Source organism: Miscanthus floridulus, chromosome 1, assembly GCF_019320115.1.
Source record: "Miscanthus floridulus cultivar M001 chromosome 1, ASM1932011v1, whole genome shotgun sequence".
In the NCBI taxonomy this organism is placed as follows: domain Eukaryota; kingdom Viridiplantae; phylum Streptophyta; class Magnoliopsida; order Poales; family Poaceae; genus Miscanthus; species Miscanthus floridulus.
The window spans coordinates 84,343,387-84,369,014 of record NC_089580.1 but is presented as its reverse complement, the minus strand read 5'-3'; the positions used below and the strand labels follow the sequence as shown (position 1 = coordinate 84,369,014).

Below are 25,628 nucleotides of genomic sequence, written 5' to 3'. Positions count from 1 at the left end.
TGGTGTAGTGACATGCAAGAACGGATAAACGCAATCTAAAATTACAAATAAATATGAGGCTTATGAATCTGAGAAGAAGTTCAAGTCTTTATTAGAAAGAACTAATTGCCACAGGCAAACAAGATCATGAACAGGGTCCTGGTTTAACAGCAAACGATCTTGGCGATACAGTTGCAACAAATAATGTTTGTTTCACGTGGCAAACAAGAATGCAACAAAACCCAACCCTAATGAGAGTGAAGGCGGCATAATATAGAGTTTTGGGCATCACCCTCCTGGACGCGCCCCCTAATGGGCCCAAACATGATACATGGTCCAATGGACCAAAAGATGGTGTCGCAGCACCCTGGCAGATTCTGGATGCGGACTTGTTTCGACGAATCATGTTGACTCATGAAGAATTTTGATATGAAACAAAGGCCATTGGATAGATTATCAAGTTATCTTTCCAAGCATATTTGTATCGTCAAAAAACATAGTCCGTATGCACATTGGGCATTGATTTTACCCGGGACTACTCCTAGAAACTGAGATGGACCCCAACTCGAGTTGGACTAGGCCTCCGCCATGGTGCAGACGAGTTGGATGCCCACACTGGTTCTCCTCCTCTCCTTAGCATGCACTTGATGGCGTGATATCCTCATCACAATGAGGTGCTTCTCCTTCTCTCTTGACCATGCTGCCGTCATTGATTTGGTCAGTTGAATTGAAAATTCACTACTACACAAATGATTTTAGAAGGCATTGCCCAAATATTAATGGAGGTGGGCACAAATTCCAGCCGCCTCGTAAAATGCTAGGCTATTAATGGAGGTGGTCAATTTCATTTACCGAGGTGGTCACATTTGCCCACCCATAAAATCGATTTACGGAGGCGGACCCCTTAAGACAATCACCTCCAAAAATAGCCTATTTTCGGAGGCGGTCGTCCTAAGGTACCTACCTCTATAAATCTATTTTTGGAGGTAGGCACACTATAAGGCCCGCCTCCTAACAGGCCGAGGCCTAATAGGCCCAGTCTAGGCCCGATAGCCGTATTCGATATAAATATAGGAAGTTAGGGTTTCTTCCTTCACTTACTAAGCACACCTCCCTCTCTCCCTCGTTAGCCAAGAGTTGTGCACCCAGCACATCACTCCCTAGAGTGAGTGGTGCTCCCTCTATCTCTCCTCCCTCCGCAGGCCCTCTCCCTCCCTCCCTCCTAGATCTGGTGGGTGGCGGGCCTCCCCCTCCCTTCGGAGACCGCCCCTCTCCCTCCCTCCTAGATTTAGTGGGTGGCGGGCCTCCCCTCCCTCCGGTGGCCTCCCCTCTCCCTTGGCAGTGCAGCTCCCTCCCTCCCTCCTAGATCTGGTGGGTGGCGGCCTTCCCCTCCCTCCCAAGGCCACCCCTCTCCCTCAGGCGGCGCAGCTCCCTCCCAAGCTTATCGACAGTGGCATAGGTAGTAGTAGCGGCCAGTGAGTGCAGGAGCAGTAGTAGTGGCAGATCCACACCCCTTCTCTACCCCAATGGTAGATCTAAAGCAAAAGCATGGCGTGGAGGTCACGTTGGCAATGGAGGCGATGGATTTGTGGCTAGGAGGCGGATCTAGCGCGAGGCCTCCCCGTCTCCACCAGATCCGGCTGCAAGGGCTCCACCAAAGGTGCCTCCAAGTGCGGATCCGGTGGCCAGGTGTGGATCCGGTGGTGGCAGATCTAGGATGGTGGCGGTGTGGCTAGGCTCGACATCGGGCCCATATGGGCTAGCATTGGGCTCGACTACTTTTTTATTATCTTAATTCAATTTAAGGAGACGGGCAAAAGTAATCACCTTTATAGGTCACTGATTAACCGTGACCATTGATTGGAGGCAGTTGCAATGCTCGCCTCCATTAATCCTTTTTGCCTACCTCTAATAAGATTTATGTAGTAGTTATTGAACCAAAAAAACAACACCAAACTTGTCAGTTTCTTGTTTTGTTACAAACGGATCGGCTACTAGATTCTAGAAGCTAAAGTTTCTCCAAACCAAAGAAACTAAACTGAAGTGTCTATTAAAACCAATTGTCTAGTCCTAGGAGGTGGAGCTCTAAAAGACCAAGCTTTAGAGGCCGAAGCTGCCTCATGCATGTGTGAAGATGTCGACTAGGTCTACATGGATAAACGTGTGATGAGCTATGTGATGAGGCTAGAGAGGGTGAGCATTGCTAGAGGAGGGAAGCATGCTCAGGTGGAGCAACATCTAGGTGGCAACCCTAGATCCACTTCATCGTGTCTATTGCATTGTTGGCTCACCACGAGGTCCATCGTGCTAGAGGAGACCAGAGGCAAAGAAGATCATGGATGCTGCTAGCTATGGCGTTAACGCTTCATGTGAGGGGGCATCTCTTCTTATGGATCCAACAACTACTAGATGTGAGTTGTGCAAGAGAGCCCTTGAATTAGGGATTATGGGTCCTTTTTGGCCCCCTCATATAATGGATCTCAAGCATGGGTTCTTGGTAGTGTATTTTGTTTTTTCCTTGAAGCCCAAAAGTATCTAGGGCTATGCCTATGGCCTCAGCTAGATTAGTTGTCATAGCAAATCAACATAGGATGTCAAATCAATGACAAAATGAATAGTGTTCACTACCCTATCCAACTTTTATCATGATGGAGCAGGCCATCAGGAAAAGGCATGAAAATTGTCAGGGATGGGTTTCTGTGATAGTTACCGTGGCCATATACTTAACTATTGAATGGGGAAGTTGAAGGCGGATCTCATGGGGGAGGGGGTGCCTCCAAACCATGGATCTGTCGAATCCTATGGGCAAGTACCTTATGCGTGGCCGCAACCTCAACACCATGGACCTATGTGAGGAAAAGTAGGGCACACCTCGCTGGATCACAGGAAAGCGAAGGCCGTATCAACCTTGCTTGTGTTGGGGCATTGGGCAACCCTTCATTGGAATCGATGGCTCACGGCTACTGGATCTGCCACATCCAGGATACTCCACCATGGCTAGAATCCTCCACCATGCCAAGTAGTTTGCGTGCTGCCATGATGCATGGCCCTACATGGGAAGCAGAGGGAGAAGCCGTGAGAGGGGGACATAGAGAGGGGAAGGAAGGGACTTACCTCACCGAACCCCAAGGACACGCAATGGTTGCTTTCTCACTTGTGTTGCCCCATGCTCCACCACCCATCTACCAAAACCCAAGAGAGAGCAGAGAAAGGGCAAAGAAATTAGGGAGATGGAGAGAGTCCGTCCGCTGAAAGGTCCGCAGTGTATCGCTTGAGTGGTGCTTCAAGTGGAGAGAGAGTTTTTAAGCACCACTTCTCACACTATAGGCAGTGATGCCGATGCCAGGAAATTAGGGAGCGGAGCAAGTACGTGCGTCGGTGCCCATACCATAGAAAGGAGTATTTTATTCATTGTAGACTGATTGTCTCGGGTAGTGCCATAGCCAGCATAGTTAGTTGTGCTATTGATTATTCTTTGTGAGATCTACTAAGCTAAAAAAGAGTGAAGCTACACACTGTAGGAAGAAATTGAATGAAGCATGTCCACAAAATCTAGTCAACAGTCTACCGAGGTGTATACCCATGATAGTAGATGAATCGGTGGAGGTGCGCGTGAGGGAACTAGACAGTGACATAGAACGCAAGAGACAGCAATTAGGCAGGTTTAGACCATCGACTTGGCGTAATACCCCATGTCTTGTGTCTTTCGGTGGGTTGTATTGTGTATGATCAGATGAAAACAAGGGGGTCTCTACCCGTCTTATATAGCCCGGAGGGTAGGGTTACAAATTAGTTGTTTCTATCCTGTTTGGTTTACAAGATAGGAAGTTACAAATATTATGGGATCTAGCATATCCGAACAGATCATCCTTGATCGTCAAGAATCTTCACGGAGTCCTGTGAAGCATGACGACCTATGCCGTGCTCCTCGCAGCGTAGTCTTGTGGGCTAGGCCTCTCCTGGCGGCTTGGCCCATGTATAGCCCTGTGGGTATCGGGGGTCATTCCACCACAGCTAGTCCCCGAGCACCTTACATCCTCTGAGCAACACCGTCCTGAGCTTGTCCAAGCTGACCAACATGCTGCTAATTGTTAGGAACAGGCTTCTGGCCTGTCTGACTGGGAGCCAACCTGTTGAAGAAGATGTCCAAGCAAATAGTCAGGCGTCCGGGCTGTTGGGGCGAGCGTCCGAGCTATTAGAATTGATGTTTGAGCTATTCAACTAGGAGTCGAGTCTCAGACTTATGCGAAGTCGAGGTTTGTCCGAAGGATGTAAGGAGCTCAAGTGGAAAAAAAATTTGAACTCTCCAATTTGGACGAAGTTTGCCCGCTTAGGTTCTAGGCATCGAAGTCGGTCATGTGGTGTCCTTGACTTAGTTACCGTGGAGGAACTTAGCCACTTTGAAGAAATCTAAGCCCAAGAAATAAGCACATTCACCGCAAGGTGAAGTGTGCCCACTTAGTCCCCAAGCCTGGCACTAGGTGAAGTAGTCTCATGGTGCCAGGATCCAAAGTAGTGATATTGAAGTGTTGTTCCAGTTCCTAGCTTAGCTGAGAAAAATAGTACAGTCATTGCTAGATGATGTGTACACACATAGTCCCTGAGCCTGCTGGAAGATTACAAAGATATCTTGTACTAGGGTTAGAGAAAGAAAGTATCATGGCGTAGCAACGCTTAGCGTTAAATTCCATTTCATCAATCCACATTTGACATGGTTTGACACGGTGGCCCACCAGGCCCACTCAGCGGCCCAGCGGCGCGCCAAGATTTTGGGAGAGAATGCAGCACGGCGGGTGCGGTTTCCCAAAAACCCTAGAAGCCAGAGGGTCAGGGGTCGAACCATAATAAAAGCGCCATGGCCCCGATGCACCACTTTCTCTCCACCACTTCATCTTCTTCCTCACACCCACACCGCTGCACCTGTCAACTTCTCTGCCATTAGATGGTGCCCAAAAGAAACCATGGTGGTTCGAGTAGAGCATCATGCAAGCTCAATCACGTCGAGGAATGGGTGGAGCCCATTAGCAATGAGGCAGCACTCAACTAGTTGGTGATGGACGGCATGCTGCCCAATAGGGTTATGGCAGGATGACATCCGGCTCACGGTGAGAGCTTTTCGAGTCCTCATGGCGATGAATTAGTAGTTTTTAAGATTATTTCTATCACAGATTTGGTGTTTTGATCCATCTGTTCCTCCGTGGGTTGATTGACTATTACAGGATTAGTCTTTGCATTCTAGGCCCAAATTCCATCCTTTATGTCTCTGTTTTCATCCATTTTTGCGAAGCCTATCTTGGCATTCTTCCACATTTTGATCTCTTCCACCACTTCTTCTGTTTGAAAGCCAAGGGGGATCTGGATCTAGGATCATAGTCAGCACATACTTGCAGCTTCGGGACAAGATGGTTGGCCAATACATCACCACCCCATTGAACACAAAATGTGAAGTATTGGGTGCAGTGATGGTTCTACATGCCACTGGGGGACACTATGTGGCATGCGACATTGATCAAATTCCCATGAGCAACGCCAAGTGGTCGGAGAGACCTGGTGTTAATGGGATGGAGCAAGTGATAGATCTCTTGGCACTGATCGACTGGAGAAGGGTGGATGGGATCATAGTAATGATGAATTTCACTTTTTGGCAATGCCAGCCTAGCAAGGAGAGGGCACACCCTGGGTACGAATTCTGAGGGGATAATGAAGGAACCAGCGAGGTGCTCAAGCCGATTGACTGGCATGAAGTCATGCGGTGAATTGGATTGTTGTTTAACCTTGTGGGGCATCGTAGGATCGACGATCAGCAAAGGGCCTTCAGTGTAGGGACCCTCCCACCAAGGGTTCTCTTTCTAGTTTTGCCTAATTCCTTTTTTGTTGCAATATAGTCATTCAAGTTCTTGAAGATTCATGTGTAGGACCGAGCGGTGTGCTTCTCGGCGGTGCCATTGGCTGACTCACCGAGGGGTGTTGATGCCTGGCCAAGCAGTCCCTAGCGTCAAGCAATCTCAGAGGCTAGTGGGGATAGCTTGGTCAACCTTGACGACGAAGATGGAGATGAGAGGACGTCGCCTATCCACGAAAAGCTCTAGGGGAAGCGGCCTGTAGGCAAGGGGCCATCTTCGAAGAGAAGAAAAACAGTGGGGTCATCCTGTCGTGAAGAGAGGTCAGTGAGTATTGGGGCTACTGCCCAGCCCCAAAGATGCCAGCTGGTGGTGTCGAGCTCATCGAACGATGATGGGCCGACAACGCCTCCTTCACCAAGGGTCATGACACCTCTGCCGTCTATGCTAGCAGGGGTGGAGAAGAGAGGCAGCGAACGTGGGAGGCCATGGAGGCGATGCCCAAATGTACTCGGATAACATCGGCGGTGATAGCACAAGTGCCACCAGCCATGACAGCCCGGGCAACTATCGCAGTCCCTGAGACTATGTGGATGACACAAGCAGCGGTAGTGTAGGTGGCCACCGCAGTCCCTAGGACTGCGTGGGCTACTTTGGGGGCGGCAGTGGAGACGCTAGGCAATTCAGATGCTGGACCAGGCAGTTTCGAGCGAGCACGCCGGTTCTGAATAGCACGGTAGGAGTCCCAATTGTAAGTTCCCTTCTTTCTGCACAATTCTTCTCTAGAACATTGTTTTGTTTCTTGATGACATGTTTGCTTGCCAAAGTGGGGAATCAAATGAGGACCTATAGGCTTCTACTGCTAATGGCGGGGAGCATGTGGATGTACCGAAAGCTTCCCACACTGAGTAGGGACAAGGGGAAGCAAATCTTGTTGTGCCCACTATGGAGCAACCGGCGGCTGTGGAACCAACAGCCCCTGCAATGGAGGAGCCACTAGTCACCAGACCGACCTCGCCTGGCGGTGGGTTGCACGACAAGGGTGATCCCGGCGATGAGGATTTGTGGAGCGCAGCGGCGACGTCAGTTGATCCTACTAGAGCAGGAGCAGGGGCCGTAGGGGATGCGCCGAGCAGCACAGCGCTGGAGCCACCCATGGTTGCTGAGCAAGCGATGGCCTCAATGGCGTCGATAGCGGCGGTAGGACTCGGACAACCCGTCCGAACATAGCAGCGGCTAAGGAGGCACCTCCTTGGCCACTGCTGTGGAAGTTGAAGAAATTCCTCGGGAGCCCGCTCTGCCTCCCTAGCTCCTCTACACAATTATCTAGCGCGGTGAGGAGGTTGAAATGCTAGAGGAGAGGGAGACAAGTGTGGAGATGAAGAAGCTGAGAACCAACCTAGCAGCAATGATTGGCCGCATTGAGGTAAGGCTAAAAATCCTTCTATTATATCCCATGAAGATCACAAGCTTTTGACCCTTTGCTCTATGTAGAATGTCATGAAAGTGTCCAAGCAGCGCTGGCGGCAACTGGAGGAGAAGGCCCTGAAGCTGGAGGAAAATAAGAATCTATAGGCGTTGGCAAATGACCTCCAAGCGTGCCTACTCCAAGAACACCACCACAGAGAAGATTTGGAAGTGAAAGTCCTAGCATTAGAGATGGAGCATCGACAAATGGAGGTGGAGAGCTAGTCATTGGCTGAGTAGCTTAGCCGTAGTACTGACCAGCAGAAAGGTATGATTGTGGATCTTGTTTTGTTAATGCTCAGCATTGTGAGATGTTTGGCTATAATGGATAGCACTGGAGATGGAACTCGGCCTCTCCTGGGAGGCCATCATGCAGCTGACTGCGGGGAAGGAGGAGGCAGAGGAGAAGGCCGAGCGGGTCACTAAAGATCTTCAACATGTGTACTTACCAATTTATTTCTACTTGCACAGCATTGGACGCATGCTTAGCACATGGTTGCTTTTTTGCAGAGTATTGGCACCAGGCGCACACGTAGTTCAAGGTCTTTGGTGACTAGGTGAAAGCGTGGGACTAGAAGATTGAAGCGATGGAGGCAGGGATCAAGCCCATGCTTGGCTGCATTGGCTTCAAACCACCCAAAGGGGGAGAGTGGCTGCCTAGAGACCTGCCACCTCGATCGATCGTAGACCGGTGCTAGATCGCATGGACAGACTTCAAAGAGTTCATGCGTAGCATCACCCATGGAGCCATCGTGCATGCACTTGCGTAGCTACAGTCGCACTACCCTTTGGTGGACCTCCAGTGAGTGGTGACCAGGTATGCTCGAGGGATGGATGTGGCAAAAATCACTAGGCTGGAAGATGAGGCAGAGGAATCGACGAAGAGGTTGGCTAGCAACATCGACCTATTCGGTGAAGGGAGCAGTACACAGTAGATTAGGAAGAATACTTGTCATTGTGGTATGTTTGTGTTTATATTTGTTATAAACCATCTGATCAGTAGTATATAGCTGAGTCCCTAGCCCTAGCTAGACAGCTAACCATAACATGGAGCGCAGGGGTCGTGTGAGTGTGGGAAAAATAGGGCATCGCTAAGGAATTGCTGCCGACCACCCATGACGTAGAGGGCAAACGCTCATGCACATGTAGGGAGAAGTCAGAGACAGGGTCATCTCTGGAGACATCCGAGCATCAATGTGTCTGTTCGGGTATTTGCTTTTGGAGTAGTTGGTGTGTCATCTTTAAGATGTTGTACACAAAATCAGAATCACTTAGCAGAAAAGCATGGAGAAAACAATATGGAGAAACATCAGGGTAAAAAACTTTATTGAATACTCAAATATGAAAGGTACATATCTTTGAAATGAATGCTTGAAGGGTAGAAACATCTAAGCAGATTGATGTGCCAAGAGTTTGGGACACTCTTTCATCCATGTCGCATAGTCTGTAGGACCCTGGATGGGTGACCATCTTGACAATGAAGGGGCCCTCCCATGGTGAGGAGAGCTTGTGCATCCCGTCTGTCTTCTGTTTCCTATGGAGTACTAAGTCTCCAACCACAAAGAATCGATCGTTGATGTTACGGTTGTAGTATCTTCATAAGTCATCGAGTTATTTTGCCATCCAAACATAGGTGACTAGACGTTCCTCTTCTTAGCTATCCACTTCAATGAGCTAAGCTTGGTCAGAGTTCTCCTCATTGTAATTCTCCACCCTAGGTGCTTGAAAGGCGACGTCAGCAGGCAACATGGCCTTAGAGCCAAAAACCATGAAGTACGAGGAGATGCCAGTGTTACGACTAGGCTAGGTCCTTAGTCCCTAGACCACAACTGATAGTTCCTTGAGCCATTTGCCTAGATGTTTTTGTTCCTTCTCGTAGAGCCGCTTCTTCAACGCGTCCAAGATCATACCATTGGCGCGCTTGACTTGGCCATTGGCCTTTGGGTGTGCCATAGAGACATACTTGACTGAGATGCATCTTTTGTTGTAGAAATCCTAGAAGTTGCTACCAGTGAACGTGGATCCTAGGTCGATGATGATGCTATTCGGCAGGCCAAACCGGTGAATGATGTCGTCAAGTAGCTCAGCTGCTTTCTTCGTTGCAGCTTGGATCAGGGGTTTGTATTCGATCCACTTGGAGAATTTGTCAATGCAGACGTAGACCTAGTGGAAACCTCCTAGTGTGGGCTTGAAGGGCCCGATCATATCTAGTCCCCAACATACAAAGTACCACGATGCAGGAATCATTTGGAAGGCCTGTGCTAGGACGTGGATTTGTTTAGCGAAAAACTAACAGTTCTCACATCGGTGAACAAGTGCTTCAGGATCGGCTACAGCTAAGGGCCAATAGAAACTAGCTCATAAAGCCTTTTTGACCAGTGTTCTAGGGGCCGCATGGTTGTTGTAGGTGCCGACATGGATCTCCTTGAGTATCTTCTCGCCCTCTTCCATGGAGACGCACTTCTGGAGTACTTCTCCTTTAGCGTTCTTGTGATATAACTTTCCTTCTACTATGACGTAATGCTTGCTGCGGTGGGTAAGACGTTCTCTCTCTATGTTGTTAGGTGGGACATCTATAGTGGTGAGGTATTTGATGAAAGGTTCCCTCTAATCACTACTTGGGCTAGGGACCGCTACAACTAACGGCTCGGCAGGTGTCTTTTCTTCAATGCCTTCTTGCCCTTGCTTGATGGATGGTGTCACCGGGTCCTAGATGAACACTCCGGCTAGAACTTTGGCCCGGGTCAACCCTAACTTAGATAGCTCATTGGCTGCTTGATTGTCAGCCTAGACCACATGGTGGTACTCAATGACGTAGAACTTGTCTTCTAACTTTCTTATCATGGCGTAGTAAGCGTCCATCTTCTCATTGGTGCAATTCCAATCCTTACTGAGCTAATTGATGACAAGTGTGGAGTCGCCATACACCTGGAGGCGTTTGACACCGAGCTCGACAACTATATAGAGACCATGAAGTGCCACCTCGTATTTAGCAGTATTATTAGATGCTCAGAAGTGTAGGCGGAGGACATAGCGAAACTTATCCCCTGATGGCAAGATGAAAAATATGCCTGCCCCAGTGCCGTCAAGGTTGAGAGACCCATCAAGCTACATGGTCTAGTGCTCGGGGTGGTCGACCAGGATAGGAGTCTGCATATCCGTCCACTCGGTGATGAAGTCGGCGAGCGCCTATGACTTGATCGTGTGGCGAGGCCTGAAGTCGATGGTATATGTGCCGAGCTCGACCACCCAATTAATGATGCGGCTGCTAGCTTCCTTGTTGTAGAGGATGTCACCGAGTGGGTACTCAGTGACTACCGCTATGTGGTAGACGTCAAAGTAGTGATGGAGCTTCTAGGATGTGATGAGGATGGCATACAATAGCTTCTGGAGTTTGGGGTAGCAAGTCTTAGACTCGTTTAGGACCTCAATGATGAAGTAGACTGGGCGCTAGACTTTGTATGCCTGTCCGGCCTCTCCTCGTTCAACAATGATGGCGGTGCTGACTACCCGGTTGCTCGCTGCGATGTAAATTAGTAGGGTTTCATCCTTTTATGGGTGATAATGATCGAAGGTGTGGTGAGGAACCGCTTGAGCTTGGCGAATGCCTTATCAGCGTCCTCTGACTAGACAAATTTCTCTTGAGCCCTGAGTAGCTTGAAGAAGGGGAGTCCCTTTTCATCCAGATAGGATATGAAATAACTAAAAGCCACCATGCACCTTGTTAGCTTATGGACGTCCTTGACGTAGGTCAGTGGCTTCATGTTGGTCACCACCGCTATCTTCTCTGGGTTGGCTTTGATGCCACGGTGACTAACGATGTTGCCTAGCAGGATACCAGATGGAATGTCAAAAATGCACTTAGTGGTATTCAGCTTCCAACAGTATACTTTCAAGGCTTTGAAAACTTTGTTGAGGTCGGTGATGAGGGTGTTGGTAGTCTTAGACTTTACTACCATGTCATCGCTGTAAGCCTTGACATTCTTCATGATCTAGTCCTTGAGGCAGCGCTGGATGGCTCTTTGATAAGTCACACCCGCATTCTTGAGCAAGAAAGATACGATCATGTAGCAGTAGGCGCCATAGGGCATAATAAACAATGTCTTGATCTGGTCTTCTTCCTTCAACGTGATCTAGCGATAACCAGAGCAGCAATCTAAAAAAGCATAGGAGCTCACAACTGGCTATAGAATCTATGACCTCATCAATGCGAGGTAGATCAAAGGGGTCTTTAGGATAGTGTTTGTTGAGATCAGTGTAATCAACGCACATTCTCCATTCTTTATTCTTTTTTGTTACAAGAACTAGGTTGGCTAGCCACTCTAGATGATACACCTTTTTAATAAAGCCGGTAGCTAAGAGCCGGGTTATTTGTACCCTAATGGCCTCATTTTTGTCCTGCGCGAATCATCACCAAGATGTTTAAGGAGTGCTCGATCAGCTCCTGAGGTATGCCTAGCATGTCCATAGGTTTCCATGTGAACACATCAACATGTTCCCTTAGGAACCTGACGAGCGCGTCTTCCTATTTAGGCTCGATGTCGGCCCCAATTTGAGTAGTCTTAGACTGGTCATTGGGGATGAGGGCCACTTCCTTCACCTCCTTGGATTTGGTTGATACTTGGGCTGCCTCCATGGTTGTGATCTCTAGGTCCTCTAGAGAGATCTGCTATGAAGTCATGATGTAGTCCTACATGCAGATGGAGATGTCAATTGCCTCGACGAGCACGAAGCTTTCCTTCTCATAGTTGTAGGCGACATTGAGGTTGGTGCGCAGGGAGAGGACCCCCTTCTCCATTGGCATCTTTAGCACCAGGTACATATAGTGCAGCATGGCCATAAACTTGGCAAGAGCTGGTCGGCCGAGGATGGCATGGTATGCTGTGTTGAAATTAGCAATGAGGAAGTTGACGTAATCGACACGAAAGTGCTTGGTGGTGCTGAACTAAACCGACAGTGTAATCTGTCCAAAGGGTAGGGACGCCTTTTTAGGAATGATTCCCCATAAAGAAGAGTCCATGGGGGTGAGGTCTTCTTTCTTGTGCCCTAGTTCCACTAGAGATCCGACGAAGAGGACATTGAGGGCGCTCCCTCCGTCGATGAGGACCTTCTAGAAGCGCACGTCCTTGATTATGGGATCAAGGACAAGTGGGAAATGCCCTGGGTATGGGATGTCCAACCATTGATCAGCCCTAGAGAAGGTGATCAGTTTGCTTCAACCAGTTGAGGTACTTGGGGTCAGCGACGGGGCCATCATATGTAGCGACCGACATGATGTGTCGGGCTACAAGCTTCTGCTCCCGCTTGTCTTTGGACATAGCTTTCCCACCAAAGATGGTGGTGACGGTCTTGGTATGTGCGGCCCTTGTTCTTGTCTCGTTCTCCGCCTTGACCGTCTTCGGTCTCATCGTCGTCATGGTGGCATCTTCGATGGTTCGCCACCAAGTGCTGTCTTCAGGCCTCCACACTCTCGCATGGTGTGCTTGGCATCCTTGTGCATAGGCATAGGCCATCTAGTAGCTTGCCAAAGTCAGTGTCATAGGTGTGCTTGGCATAGGCGTTAACGGTGTTGATGGAGTTATTAGGTCGGCGACGATGGCCTTATCTACCTCTCAAGCTATCCGGGCAATCGTCATGCCAGGGCTCATGGTCATCTTAGCGGCGGCCGTGGTCATCATGGTGGTCTTGATCATCACGACGACGGTCTTGGTCATCGTAGCACCTATCTCCATGTGGTCGTCATCGCAGCGCTGGTGGTGAGCGGAGTGGGTAGCTCGTTTGGCATCTTTGGCATTGGCATATCCATTTGTTGTTTGTATCAATTTGCCGATGGTTGTGGGCCTCTTGTAGTATAGCTTGCCACAGAGCTGCTCATGCCAGAGCCCTTTGGTGAAAGCGGCGATGGCCTTGGCGTCAATGATGTTGGGAATAGAATTTCTTCTCCGAGAAGCGCCTGATGAAGTCACGCAGGGAGTCCCCGAAGGATTGATGAAGCTTCTCCAGGTCATACTTGGTGCTGGGTTGCTTACACGTAGCCATGTAATTGTTTTGAGGTTATCCCAAGATCGAATGGAGTTCTCCTACAGGCTAAGGAGCTAGTTGTTTGCAGATTGGTTAAGCATGATGGGAAGATAGTTTGTCATGACGTCTTTGTCTTTGCCCATGGCTTTCATGGTGATCTCATATAGAGTTAACCATAGAGCGGGGTTGGTCTTTCCATCATAGGTGTTAACACCAATAACCTTGAAACCCACAGGCCATTGGACGGCTCAAAGCCTTTCTGTGAAGGGGCGAAGTCTTGATGCACTGGCAGGGAGTGGTGCTTGATGGGCAGCAAATCCCTGGTGTTCTTGGTTGAATTGCCGGTGGCGCTCTATCTCTGCTTCATAGCATGTGGACCTACTGTTTTTGATGTGACCACGGACATCTGTGCCGATGTTGATGTGGTCACAAAGGTCATGATAGAGGGATTGATTGATCTCCTGGTTTCAGTTGCCACCCCAACCTCCCTGGTGTACGGAGGCTGGCTGTCGTGGCGTGAATGAGCTTCATAGTTGCCTCTGGATCCTCTATAGAGGTAGGGACCTATAGACTAAGGTCGGGGGCCCTTGGCATCATGATGCTGGCCTCCTCTATCATGGCGGGAGCGGTGGCTATGAGCTAATGCAGTGGAATAAGATGTGGCATCGTTCTAGAACTCGTTGACTTGTACTTGCATGGCTATGATATGTGCTCGAGCCTTCTTGACCTCTAGAGTGTGAAGGAGTTTGTCGAGCTCATTGAAAGCGAATGCTAGATTAGCGCTTGGAGTCTAGTACACTGGCTGGTCACTCACCATGTCAAACGCCTCTTCCAGATTACATTAATGGTGGGGTGGGCCGTGACCATCCCCGTTGGCACCTTGGGCTGCTTCTACATCTCGATGATGTTGGCGATCGGCATTCTTTGCTAGACAAGCTTCATGCTCTTCAATGGTTTCGCCATCCTTGGTGACGCTGTCTTGGCTGACATGGAAAATCATACCCCCAAACCCCAGAGTGAAAGTAGGGCAGCTTGATACGGTCTTGGTTGAGCCGTCAGAATAGTCGTCGAGGCTCTCGTTCAGAACATTGTGGAGAGATTCAGTTAGAAGAGGGGAATCATCCAAGAGCTAGCGAATAGCCACCATGTTGACCACAGGCGCGTGCTGACCGGAGTCAGTTGCGTCGATCATGTAGAGGTCGGTGATGTGGTCGCGCTCGATGTGGTCGACAAAGAGGTGGTGGATGATGTTCTGGTGCGCCGATCCCGCACCCTCTAGCCCAAAGGGGTAGGGCTTCGGTAGGTCCTCCATCAGAGCGTCGTAATCGACCAGTCATAGGTCGGTAGTAGGAAGTGGTCGGCGCCACGCCGTGCACCCTTCTGGAGTAGTCATGACCACCAGATCAGAATCTAGCCGTCTTGAATGATGTGGCCGAGCAGGAAATTTGTCGCTCGCTGTAGATTGATCTTAGACCGAATCTACGAGGTGCTGACATTCCGCTAGGCGGTCTGTGACTCGATTGATGTATGCGATCAGATCATCATTACTGATGGATCTCCTAACCCAGCGGCGGGGCGTTAGGATCAGAGATGTCATTGTAGGTGTTGGCGCAATCGGCACATGGTGATCCTGCACTGCCTCCACGATCTCCCCATTGCCGTCGGGGCCGATGACCCAAGTCATGGATCCGTCCGTGAAGATCTAGCCTGGCTCGGGAAGGGCCATGGAACTCGGGAAGGTGACCATCTGGTTCGCCATGAATTTAGCACGCACAACCTCTACCTGATGCGCCATTGTCGATGAAATCTAGTCGGCAGTCTACCGAGGGGTATGCCCATGGTAGTAGATGAATCGGTGGAGGTGCGCATGAGGAAACCGGATAGTGACATAGAATGAAAGAGACAATGATTTGGCAAGTTTAGGCTGCCGAGTTCGCGTAATACCCTACGTCCTGTGTCTTTCAGTGGGTTGTATTGTGTATGATCAGATGAAAATGAGGGGCTTCGTACCTGCCTTATATAGCCCGAGGGTAGGATTACAGATCAGTTTTTTTTATCCTGGTCGGTTTACAAGATAGAAAGTTACAAATATTACAGGATCTAGCATATCTGAATAGATCATCCTTGATCACCAAGAATCTTCACGCAGTCTTGCGTAGTATGCTGATCTATGTCGTGCTCCACGCGGTGTAGTATTGTGGGCTGGGCCTCCCCTGGTGACTCAACCCATGTAAAGCCCTGTGGGTATCGGGGGTCATACCCCCACAAAGCATCACTATGAGTTGGTAGAAATGAACAGTATTAGACAGCACTCACGCTGTGGAAGGCCTAAGGGGTGGGTAAATATTTTACTTGCGCAGGGTGCACCTCTATATGTGTCATTTTTTTGCAGCCCCTCTCTCTAACACATGAGCCATGCCAGGGCTCAGAGCGCGCGGGTCTAGTTTTTTATGGGCATGTAGAGTGTCCCCGACGATGTAGATATTTTCTGCTTCAGTTTTGCCACATACGTTAGGGAAGTGGTAGCGCCCGTGACTCGAGGTATGGGACCAGGGGAGTACCACATGCCGTAGGGAATGAAATAATTTGTTTGGGGTAGTGGTTGTCCTATAAATGTCTCGCAATTTTGTAATGGAGCTATGTGTGCTGGATTCATAGGTAAGCAAACTAGGATATATTTGGATAAAATGGGAGACAATCCATCAAATTTTAGGGCGATAATTGTGTGGGCTCAGGCTCAACTACTCTTGCTATACAATTTTAGGATGTGTAGCTAAGATTTAGGATTGTTATAAATCTGAAATGTACCTTTATTAGGAGAGGAGTAAATGAAGGGGTAATGAGAAAATGGAGAGAATTTTTTCGAATTGCCTCCACAATTACAATCACTCTACCCCACACAAACTTGTTGCTGGGTGAGGGCTGAAACAGCGGAAACCTTCTGGGCCTAATGGCCGCACCGGATCAATGCACCGAACAACGCTCCCGCCTCATGTTTCCCACCGAAAGGCTCCCTGGAGATCCGAGCGTTTCCCGTCGAAAGACTCGCTGGAGATCCGAGCCCGACGCAGCAGCCCGATCCCATGTCTAGGTACGTGTACGTTAGTTTCTCTTCTTCTTTTTTCTTTATTTTCTTATTCTTTTATTTTATTTTATTTTATTTTTTCTCATTTCTTTTCTTTCTTCTTCCTATTTTTTTCTTTTCGTGCCTCATTTTCTATTTTTATTTTTTTGTTTTACATGTTTTTTATTATTCTTTTATTTTTTGCTTCTTTTATTTTTTATTTTTTATTTTTTTCTTTTCTTATTATTTTTTATGTTCGCGTGTCGTACATATGATGTTCTATTTGTATCTTTTCTTTTTCTTATTTTCTTATTTTTTTCTTTTATAATTATTTTTTTCTTTGATTCATGTTTTTTATATTTTAATCTTTCTTTATTTTTTTCTTTTTCTTTTTTCCTTTCCTTCCTTTTTTCTTTTCATGAATCATTCATTATTTTAATTTATTTTTATGTTTTATGTGTTTATTTTTTTTATCTTTCTTTTATTTCTTTTTCTTTTCTGTTCTTATTAATTTTATGATGTTCTATGTTGTTTTTTATGTTCATGTGTATACATGTGATGTGCTATGTTTTTTATGTTCACGTGTTATACATGTAATGTTCTGTGATATTTTTTAATGTTCACATGGTATGCATGTAATGTTCTATGCTGTTTTTGCGATGTTCATGTAATATACATGTGATGTTCTCATAGTATACATGTGATGTTCTATGATATTTTTCTTTATGTTCACACAATATATATGTGATGTTCTATGATGTATCTAGGGATGTTCACGTAATATATATGCGATGTTCTATAATGTATTTAGCGATGTTCTGTGGTGTATTTAGTGATGTTCACATAATATAGATGCAATGTTTTATAATGTATTTAGTGATGTTCTATGGTCTATTTAGTGATGTTCATTTAGTATACATGTGATATTCTATAGTATATTTTCGGATGTTTGAAAAATACCAATATGATGTTCTTTTAATTTTTTCTCTATTACGTGTTTTCATTTTTCCCTTAGACTTTGCTCTAGATTTTATTATTATTTATTTATTTTTATCTATATTATAATACCAATTTCATGAGCTTAAAACTAGAATATTGTTCTTTTAAAATGAGAATATTTTTGTTACGAAGACGGAACATTGTTCTGTGAACCTAAAACATCATATATGTTCAATAAAACAAAATATTCTATCTTCGTAAGATAAATATTCATTAATAAAATTTTATCTGAATATATCCATGGGAGATCTGATTTTGAAGAATTCATTGCAAGAAATCCGATGGTATAATCAGAATTTAATTTGGATCTTTGGTTTAGCGGTTCTTACTTTTTCTAGTTTGTTAAAAGTCGTTTGCATGCGTAACCTTACAGCTGAGCTGACGTGGGTGAAGGTGGGCGTTGGTCAGCATGGCAGCATCAGCCCGCGCGCTACCCTCTGGATTTTAGGCGCGCTGGGCAGGAAACCTGCAGGACGGATGTTTCCGTCGCATGGGCGGATGTACGCTAGCAGCCTAGCACCCCTGAAACAGTGTCATACTGTCATGCAAGGCGAAACGAAGCGCGTGTAATGTTTTGGGCTGATGGTGTACTATTGCCGAAGTCTGCCCACGGGACTCCATGATGGGTTTTATTGGACGGACCAAATTCAGGATGGGTCCTAACGAGCCCAAAGGTTTTTGTCCTCTGGGCCAAGTTTTTGTGCATGGGGCCGGATAAATGCTAATCATGCCTGACGATGTAAGGCTTTATTTGGCGCTAATTTCATGGGGTCCTTACTTAGGCTAGCTAGAAATTTTATAAACAAAGTGAGTGTTGGTGCCGCGCCTCTTCTTTGGATAGTAGCATTATATTGATCGATGTCTGGTGCATGTTGCCATGTTGATGTCCAAAACAGAAGGTTCCGAAGCAAAGGCAAAGATGGATGCGTCCAAACACTTGTCTGTTTCACGGGTGCGACGAACGAGTCCAGGTGACAAGTCCTAGGAGGAGGCCAGGACGATGGAAGGCGATGTATCGCCGTTGTCGTTGGGCAAATAAACATGCATATATCGATCGCCGTCGCGCTGCCTTGCCAGCTGCGATGGATCGGCGCCGCTCGCTCGCTTATATTATATGTATGGCGGAGATGCGGATCGTCGTCGTTACGCCCAAGGCCGCGCGCGCACCTATTTATTACGTAGCTAGCTTGGGGCACATATATATGTACGTCCCTCGCGCCGGCATTCCTTGGCATGCGTCCGTCCGGAGCCACGCACACACCTACCTGCTGCAGAGTGCTACTGACCTGCAGATCGCAGCACAAGCATCGCAGCGCGGAGCAGCTCGCCGAGATGGTGGTGGTGGCCAGCAGGAGCCCGGGTGTGGTGCTCCTCCTCCTGGCGGCGGCGCTGCTGCTTGCCTGCACCGCCACTGGAGTAGCAGCAGCAACAGGCAGTGAGTCGTTCCTCTTCATTCTGCGTCCGATTCGATCCGATCCATTCGCGTTCGCGACGCCGGCCGGCCAGCCGGTGGTTCTTACAAACGCATGGTATGAAGTATGATATGATGCATCCACAGACAGTAGCACGATCTGCGACACGGCCGAGTGCGGCAAGGGCACCTGCAGCGAGGTGCCGGGGATCATCCCCCTGCTTACCGCCGGCTACAAGTGCACCTGCGACCCCGGCTGGGAGCAGCCAAAGTTGTTAAACGTCACAGTCCTCCCTTTCGCGCCCTGCATCATCCCCGACTGTAAGTACGATCCTCATTACTAACGACAATTAGGTGTACGTTACATGATTGAACTATTGAACCTCTCCTCCGATCCGATCCAGGAGACGAGACTTGCTCCTAAATAAATACATAGTTAGCCAGCTGCCAGCAGTTAATAATACTATATATATAATCGTGCATATGTCGTTGTTGCTTAATTTTCAGGCACCTTCGACGCGTCGTGCTACAACTTCAGCTTCCTATTGACGCCGCCCAAGGGAATACCCATCACGGACCGTGAGTATATAGCGCGCGCATACATACATACATACATACATATATATATATATATATATATATATATATATATATATATATATATATATATATATATATATATATATATACTACTCTCTAGCTGGGTACAAAATAACTTATTCTGTAGCCACTTTGAGTTACGATAATTACTATGTTAATTTACGAGATTATATTAACTCTTTACTAAGTGGTTTACTATAACGTTATAGTAAATATCCCTATGTGTTATAGTAACCCAACTATCGTAAATATGTATTGACATTATCGTAAATTACTATATAAAATTATCGTAAATGGAGGTGGCTACGTAATAACCTATTTTGTAACTGGCTACTGAATATACTATATATATATATATACTAAATTTGTTCTAAATTATAGCTCGTTTGACTTTTTTGACACTAAATTTGACCACTAGTCTTATTCAAATATTTGTTAAATATCATTTCTTTTGTTGTGGCTTGCTTTATTAACAAAAGTTTTTCAAAAATAACTTAAATTGGACTATGTTTACATAAATTTTTTAAATAAGACGAGCTGACAAATTTAAAGTAAAAAAAGTTAAATAAATTATAATTTGAAATGGAGGGAGTACTATCCGATCAATATGATGGAACGTGCATGCTGATCGATCACTCTCTCGCTCTCTGACTCTCACTCCCTCTTTCTGCTGTGCGTACGTACGTCTCCGTGCAGCCTGCGTGTTCGTCAACTGCGGCTCGGGAGAGTGCAAGAAGGGCGACGGCATGAGCTACACCTGCGTCTGCCAGCAGGGCTGCACCAACTTGCTCAACCTCAACATGCTCCCCTGCATGAAGAACTGTATGTGTATATTATATTATATATATATATATATATATAATAAATATATAGTATCTGAGATGAGATATTAATATCTATACTTGTACGTAGGTTCCTTCGGCGCGGACTGCTCGAAGCTGGGGATCACTCCGACGGGGGCGCCATCGCCAACGACGCCTACATCAACAACAGCACCACCACCCGGTAATCACGGTTCGTCCGCCCCCAAAAGGCAATTTCATCATCGCCTCCTGTAATAATCCTAATGGCAATGCATACATAATTCCGCGCATCACATCACATGCACGATTCGATCGATCATCGTATTCGTGAGCCAGATTTATTGAGCCATTAATTATATTCATCGATCATTTATCACATATATATACGTGCATGATCCAACACGATCGAGACAAAGCTTCTTGTGGATTTACTGATCGCGCGCTCATCTGTGTAAATGTGTGCAGGTTCTGCTTCGTCGTGGCGCCTACTGCAGCAGCTGCTCTCGCTTGCCATCCTTCTTCTTCTTCAGGTCGTGTAGCCACGACGACACGAGGCCGGCCGATCGAGCGCACGGGGACGAGCTTCCTATACAGGAGTGTACTGTGGCACTGTTTACAACGGAACGAAAAAGATTCCTGCGCTGTCAAGTTTCGGCGCCGCCCCTTATTACGGATCCAACGAGAGTCTCGTAAGAATTGTACTTGTACGTGTACAATTGATCTTATTATGTGTACATAAACACCTGTTCTGTACGACCACGACCAATTATTTGGTGACTTCACAAAAAAAAATCTCGGATGTGAAGTTGTGAACACACAACGGGTATTATGGGATCGTCGTCCCTTCTTACACAACGCAAAACGTGTGGTTTAATTCGTGTCATTCCTAATTTGTATTAACAGGTATATACACCATATAATTAACTAGCTAGTTAGCTTTTTGTTGCTCGACTGACGAGTTGGGGTGAAGCCAAGTACACATTCACAAAGTGATGCTGCTGTTGCTGTTTGGTGGTGAGAAGAAAGGTAGACCAGGAGAGGCAGCAGCATCCGACCTAGGCCTGATTCCCAGGGTGATGAGGACACCACTCATTCAAATACAAGCCATGGAAACGAGGAGGGCCAGCGTAAGCGTCCAACTCTTCTGCATCGTGGTGGAAGCACAGTTCATCTCAGATTCCAGAGCAGTCTTAGGTATGCTCACGCGTATCCTCTGATGGAGCCAAGATGGCTCGCTGTAAGTGCAATCAAGCTCTAAGTGAGTTTTGGTGATGTTGACCACATAATTAAAGGACTAACGGCTTTGACAAGTATTTGGCAGCATATCTTTAGTCGTTGGTGCAAAGAAACAAAGGAGGAGAACCCCCCTCCCAACTCGAATGGATGGCTGCAACGGCTCCAAGAGCTAGTTTTGTAACACCTTAGTGTTATGGTTGCATTAAAACACTTGCATGCACATGAGCATGTGCATCATCATCTCATTCATAAGAATCATACCATGATGAATGTTATCATTTCATATGTGTTTGTATTTGAAGTGCATGATTTTATGCTAGCATTTGTGTGTGCTCATGTGTGGTCTATGCTAATGCATGTCAAATGTCCTCTTAAACAACTTAGCTACACTTAGAATGTCATTAGGAACAATGTTCATGTTGACCATATTGCCTAATTATGCTTCCAAGTAATAGTTTGACTTGTGTTGATCCCTAGAGCTCTTTTGTTTGACTGTTTAAAAAGTACAACTTAGAGTGTTTGCATGGCTATGCACCCTTAAGCAAAGTTGTAGGAAATTTTATAAGGAACAAAAGTTATTTTATGACGATCTCATGAAAATGTGCTGAACATGCTCAAAAAGGGCCCACAAGTCAGTTTTGGGGGCTATTTAGAGACTTAGAAATTTTTCCAAGTCTAAGAGCTGATTTTCAGTTTCATGTATCGATATTTGGAGCCTTGTATCTCCCTAACCAGGCCGAACCAACTCTAGCTCTAATTGGCAAAGTTGTAGTCCTCACTTAGATCCCCAACTTTGTCAACTACGTCATGAGCTAGATCATCACGATTTAGGAGTTATGGAGCAAGGAACTTGCTTTGTCAGTCGGCACCGATGAACACTGAATCAAAAAAATTCAGACTGGCACAGTGGCCGACCGGCCACAGGCTACTGCCGCCGCGTGGCCGCCACACGCCGTGGCCGGCCTAGCACCGCTGTCCGCTGTCGACGGCAAGAGGCCGCGTCCGTCTGCCCTCCCTCTCGCTCTCATTCACTCTCTCCCTCTCACGCGCGTCTGAGGCACCAAGAAAGCGGAGCCGCCACCGTCGCCATTGCTCCGCCGAGCCATGCACCCTCACGCGTTGTGTCGTTGCTCGCTCTAGCTAGCCCACAACTCCATAGTAGTCTCCGTTAGCTCGTCCACCTCACCGTTGAGCCGGAGAGTCAAGGTAGAGGCCGTATTTCTTCTTCCCTGCGGTGGAGCGCCATGGCCGCTGAGAGTTCCGTTGAGCTCTCGCGCGCTCGCCGCTGCGTCTCACTTCGCTCCATATCGCCCATAGCCTTGCATTGAGCTCCTCTATCACGTCCTCATCTCCGCGCAGCCGCCCGACCTCGATTGTGGCCGCATTGTCGTTCCCGCCGCCGTTCGGACCTCGCCGGAGTTGGAGCTCACCGTGGCCGACCACCACCGGAGCCCTCTCACTCCCTTTTCTACCCTCCATCAGTTTCCCCACAAGCCCTGAAGCTTGTACCGAGCTTAGCCGCGCCCTACATGGCCGGACCTCGCCAGAGCACCGTCGGATTCCCTCTACCGTCCTAGCTAGAGCTCGGTAGCGGTTGAGGGGGGGGGGGGGCATAGTTAGGTGCATCTCGTCGAGGCGAGCACGCCGGTGCCCTTGGCTTCGTCAGAGTCCTCACTGCTGGCGAGCAAGCGCGGGTCAACTGCCGCTCCTCTGCTTTGCTCCCTCTGGACGGTGGGACCGCGCGCGTCAGTGAACCATATTTAGGTTTTTGGTGATTTAAATGTAGATTTTGATGCTGTTTTGTAAAATTCATAACTGGAGTTTGGTAGATCCAAATTGGGTGGTTCCAATTTTGTTAGGATCTTGGTGAAGTGTAGTATTTCGTAAAAATATAACATGAGCACTTGTAGTAAGGTTTCTGGAAGAATTAAATTGTAACTTAAAATGTGTTTTTAAATGGATGCAAACTTGCTTAACTCATATCTAGAGTTCCTTGGATCCAAAAATTATGAAATTTGGATGGTGATCTCCTCTTGACGAGTTGAAGCTTTGGTAAAAATTTCAGAGTCAGTGCATAAATAGTTTTTGAGTTATTAATTTCCCTTTTATCATTAGATGATCCTTGTGTGAATTTTAATAATTAATCTATGAATCCAATGCCCATGAAATTTATTGGAGGTTGTCCTGGTTCCTTTAAGATGCTAAGAAAAATATTAAATCCATTGTTTGACACTTTTCAATAGGGTTTCTAATTTAGGCCAAAATCAGCCTTGCTGCCTTGTTATGTTTGTGTAGGATGTTTCTATTAGTAACTTTGGGTAAATTTTTACAGTAACCTACTTGGAGCATGTAGTACCTACTATAATTGTTGTAGATTAAATGGTGTAGTTTTCATATATGTTTATTATTCCTCTTAAATAATTAAATAAATTAAGAAAGGCATTAAAAGAAATGAATTGGTGGTAAACACCTTACTTTCTGGTGTTCTTTTGATATGTGTGATGAGTTAGTAAAGTTGGTTTTATCCATTTATGTGTTTGTAACATAAGTTAATAATTATTTTCTTGCATTATGTCTTTCTGGACAGTTCTGAGGACTTTGCAAAGTTTACTACGATAATTTGGTTTTCTGGGAATCATGTGAATACCAAAGTTATAGTTAACTTACTAAACTAGCTTGTGTTAAAATTTGGTGACATTTGGCCAAGTAGTTTAGGAGATGTGGATGTTCTTAGTTTGAGTCCAGTTTTGGCTGCTCTCTGTCTTGTGAGGACAGATTTCTGTTGTTATGTGATTTCAGTCTGGTAAAATTTGTAATCTTGCCATGAGGTCTGAAAATGAATTCTAGGCAATTTCATAAGATTTCCAAATTGTCTTGGTGCATGTCATTTGGATTTGTAAATCACTAGTTATGGTCAATTTACTATGCTGCTGTATATTCCTAGTTTTGCTGAAATATGAATGATGGTGTGAATGCTTTGTAGCATTGTTCTTGTTGATTGTTTAGGTGCTAGGCTAACTTGAGAAAATGGTTAGGTGCAGGTGCTAGGTCCTTAACTAAAGATGAGCAATTGTATATTAGGTTGTTTAAACTTGGTAAGTTAAAGTGATTTGAATAGAGCCTAAGTTAGAATATGTGTACTGCAATAAGCATGTGCATTCCCCGAGCATCCCTAACTTCGCTCATGTGCATCTATGATATTTATCTTGCGCATATATGCAATAGGTGTGCCGGAGGGAATTACGCTTCTGGAGTTTGAGGGAGCGAGCCAGGAGGAGGAGCCCGAGGTTCAGGCAACTGACGAAGTAGCCGCCGAGGAGAAGTTGCCCGAGTGCCCTGACCACCGCCCATCCTCTTTCCTGAAAGGCAAGCCCCAGGGCATTCTAAGTCTCTCATGTTTTTATAAATATCTTGAGTATCTTTTATTGTTGCTGATGCATTAAGTATAGGAATTGGTTGGAACCAATTGTTGCATTATATATCTATCTTTGCCCAGATATCGCACTTGAATCCTATTTAAGTTCAGGAACGGGTTAAATGCTTAGGTATGCTTAGTGCAGTAGAAGTCGGGTGATTTCCTATCACCTACGAGCTTTAGGATGAGGTGGGTCATGGTTGGCTATGTTTGGTATCGTGGAAAAGAACCATATTAATAATGAATTAAGATCGGACAGAGTCTTGTGTAGGGTTGAACATAGTGACTCCGTCTGTGTCGTTTAAGGACCGATACATTATACGTCCTCATGTCATGTTGAACGTAGCCTAACACTTAGCTAGCCGGATAAGTCATTCCGACCACAAAGCCTAGTAGTTCGACTCAGGTCGGGAGCCAGGGGACGTGCGCATTCTGGAGGAAGTAAGGAGGTGCTTGGGGACATTGGCGTGAGTCCAAGGGGTCAGGTGTTTAAAAGTCCTGCACTTCCTAGCAGAGTGTCACCCTTGAGAATGCGGCGCTGTCCGGACCTGTGACTTTTCTTTTTTTTTCTCCTGAGTTGTACCAAAGGTGACTTGATTGCGACCCTAATGGGAGAAGCAGGGTTTATGTTAGGAATACCCCTCCAGCTAGATAGGAATCGATTCGAATCACCGTCTCTCCCGGATAGTGAGAACTTGACTGAGCAACAGCAACATAGTTTCACTTAATTTAATGATATGGTTAAATGGAGGATGATGGTAATGTTGCCACAATTTATACCTGCTATGGTTAA

General features: G+C 46.6%; 1 protein-coding gene across 2 annotated transcripts; it reads left to right on the top strand.

Moving 5' to 3' along the window:
- Positions 1–18,469: 18,469 nt before the first annotated feature.
- Positions 18,470–20,988, top strand: LOC136488772 (uncharacterized). Of its 2 annotated transcripts, none has more exons than XM_066485602.1 (6): positions 18,470–18,805; positions 18,929–19,102; positions 19,289–19,360; positions 20,078–20,203; positions 20,294–20,386; positions 20,650–20,988. In XM_066485602.1, exons 1-6 carry the CDS (start codon positions 18,604–18,606, stop codon positions 20,721–20,723), a joined length of 741 nt encoding a protein of 246 aa, XP_066341699.1. In that variant the 5' UTR covers positions 18,470–18,603; the 3' UTR covers positions 20,724–20,988. The 2 variants fall into 2 exon arrangements, with proteins under 2 accessions (XP_066341699.1, XP_066341694.1); XM_066485597.1 differs by having other exon boundaries at positions 20,294–20,395.
- Positions 20,989–25,628: the final 4,640 nt, after the last annotated feature.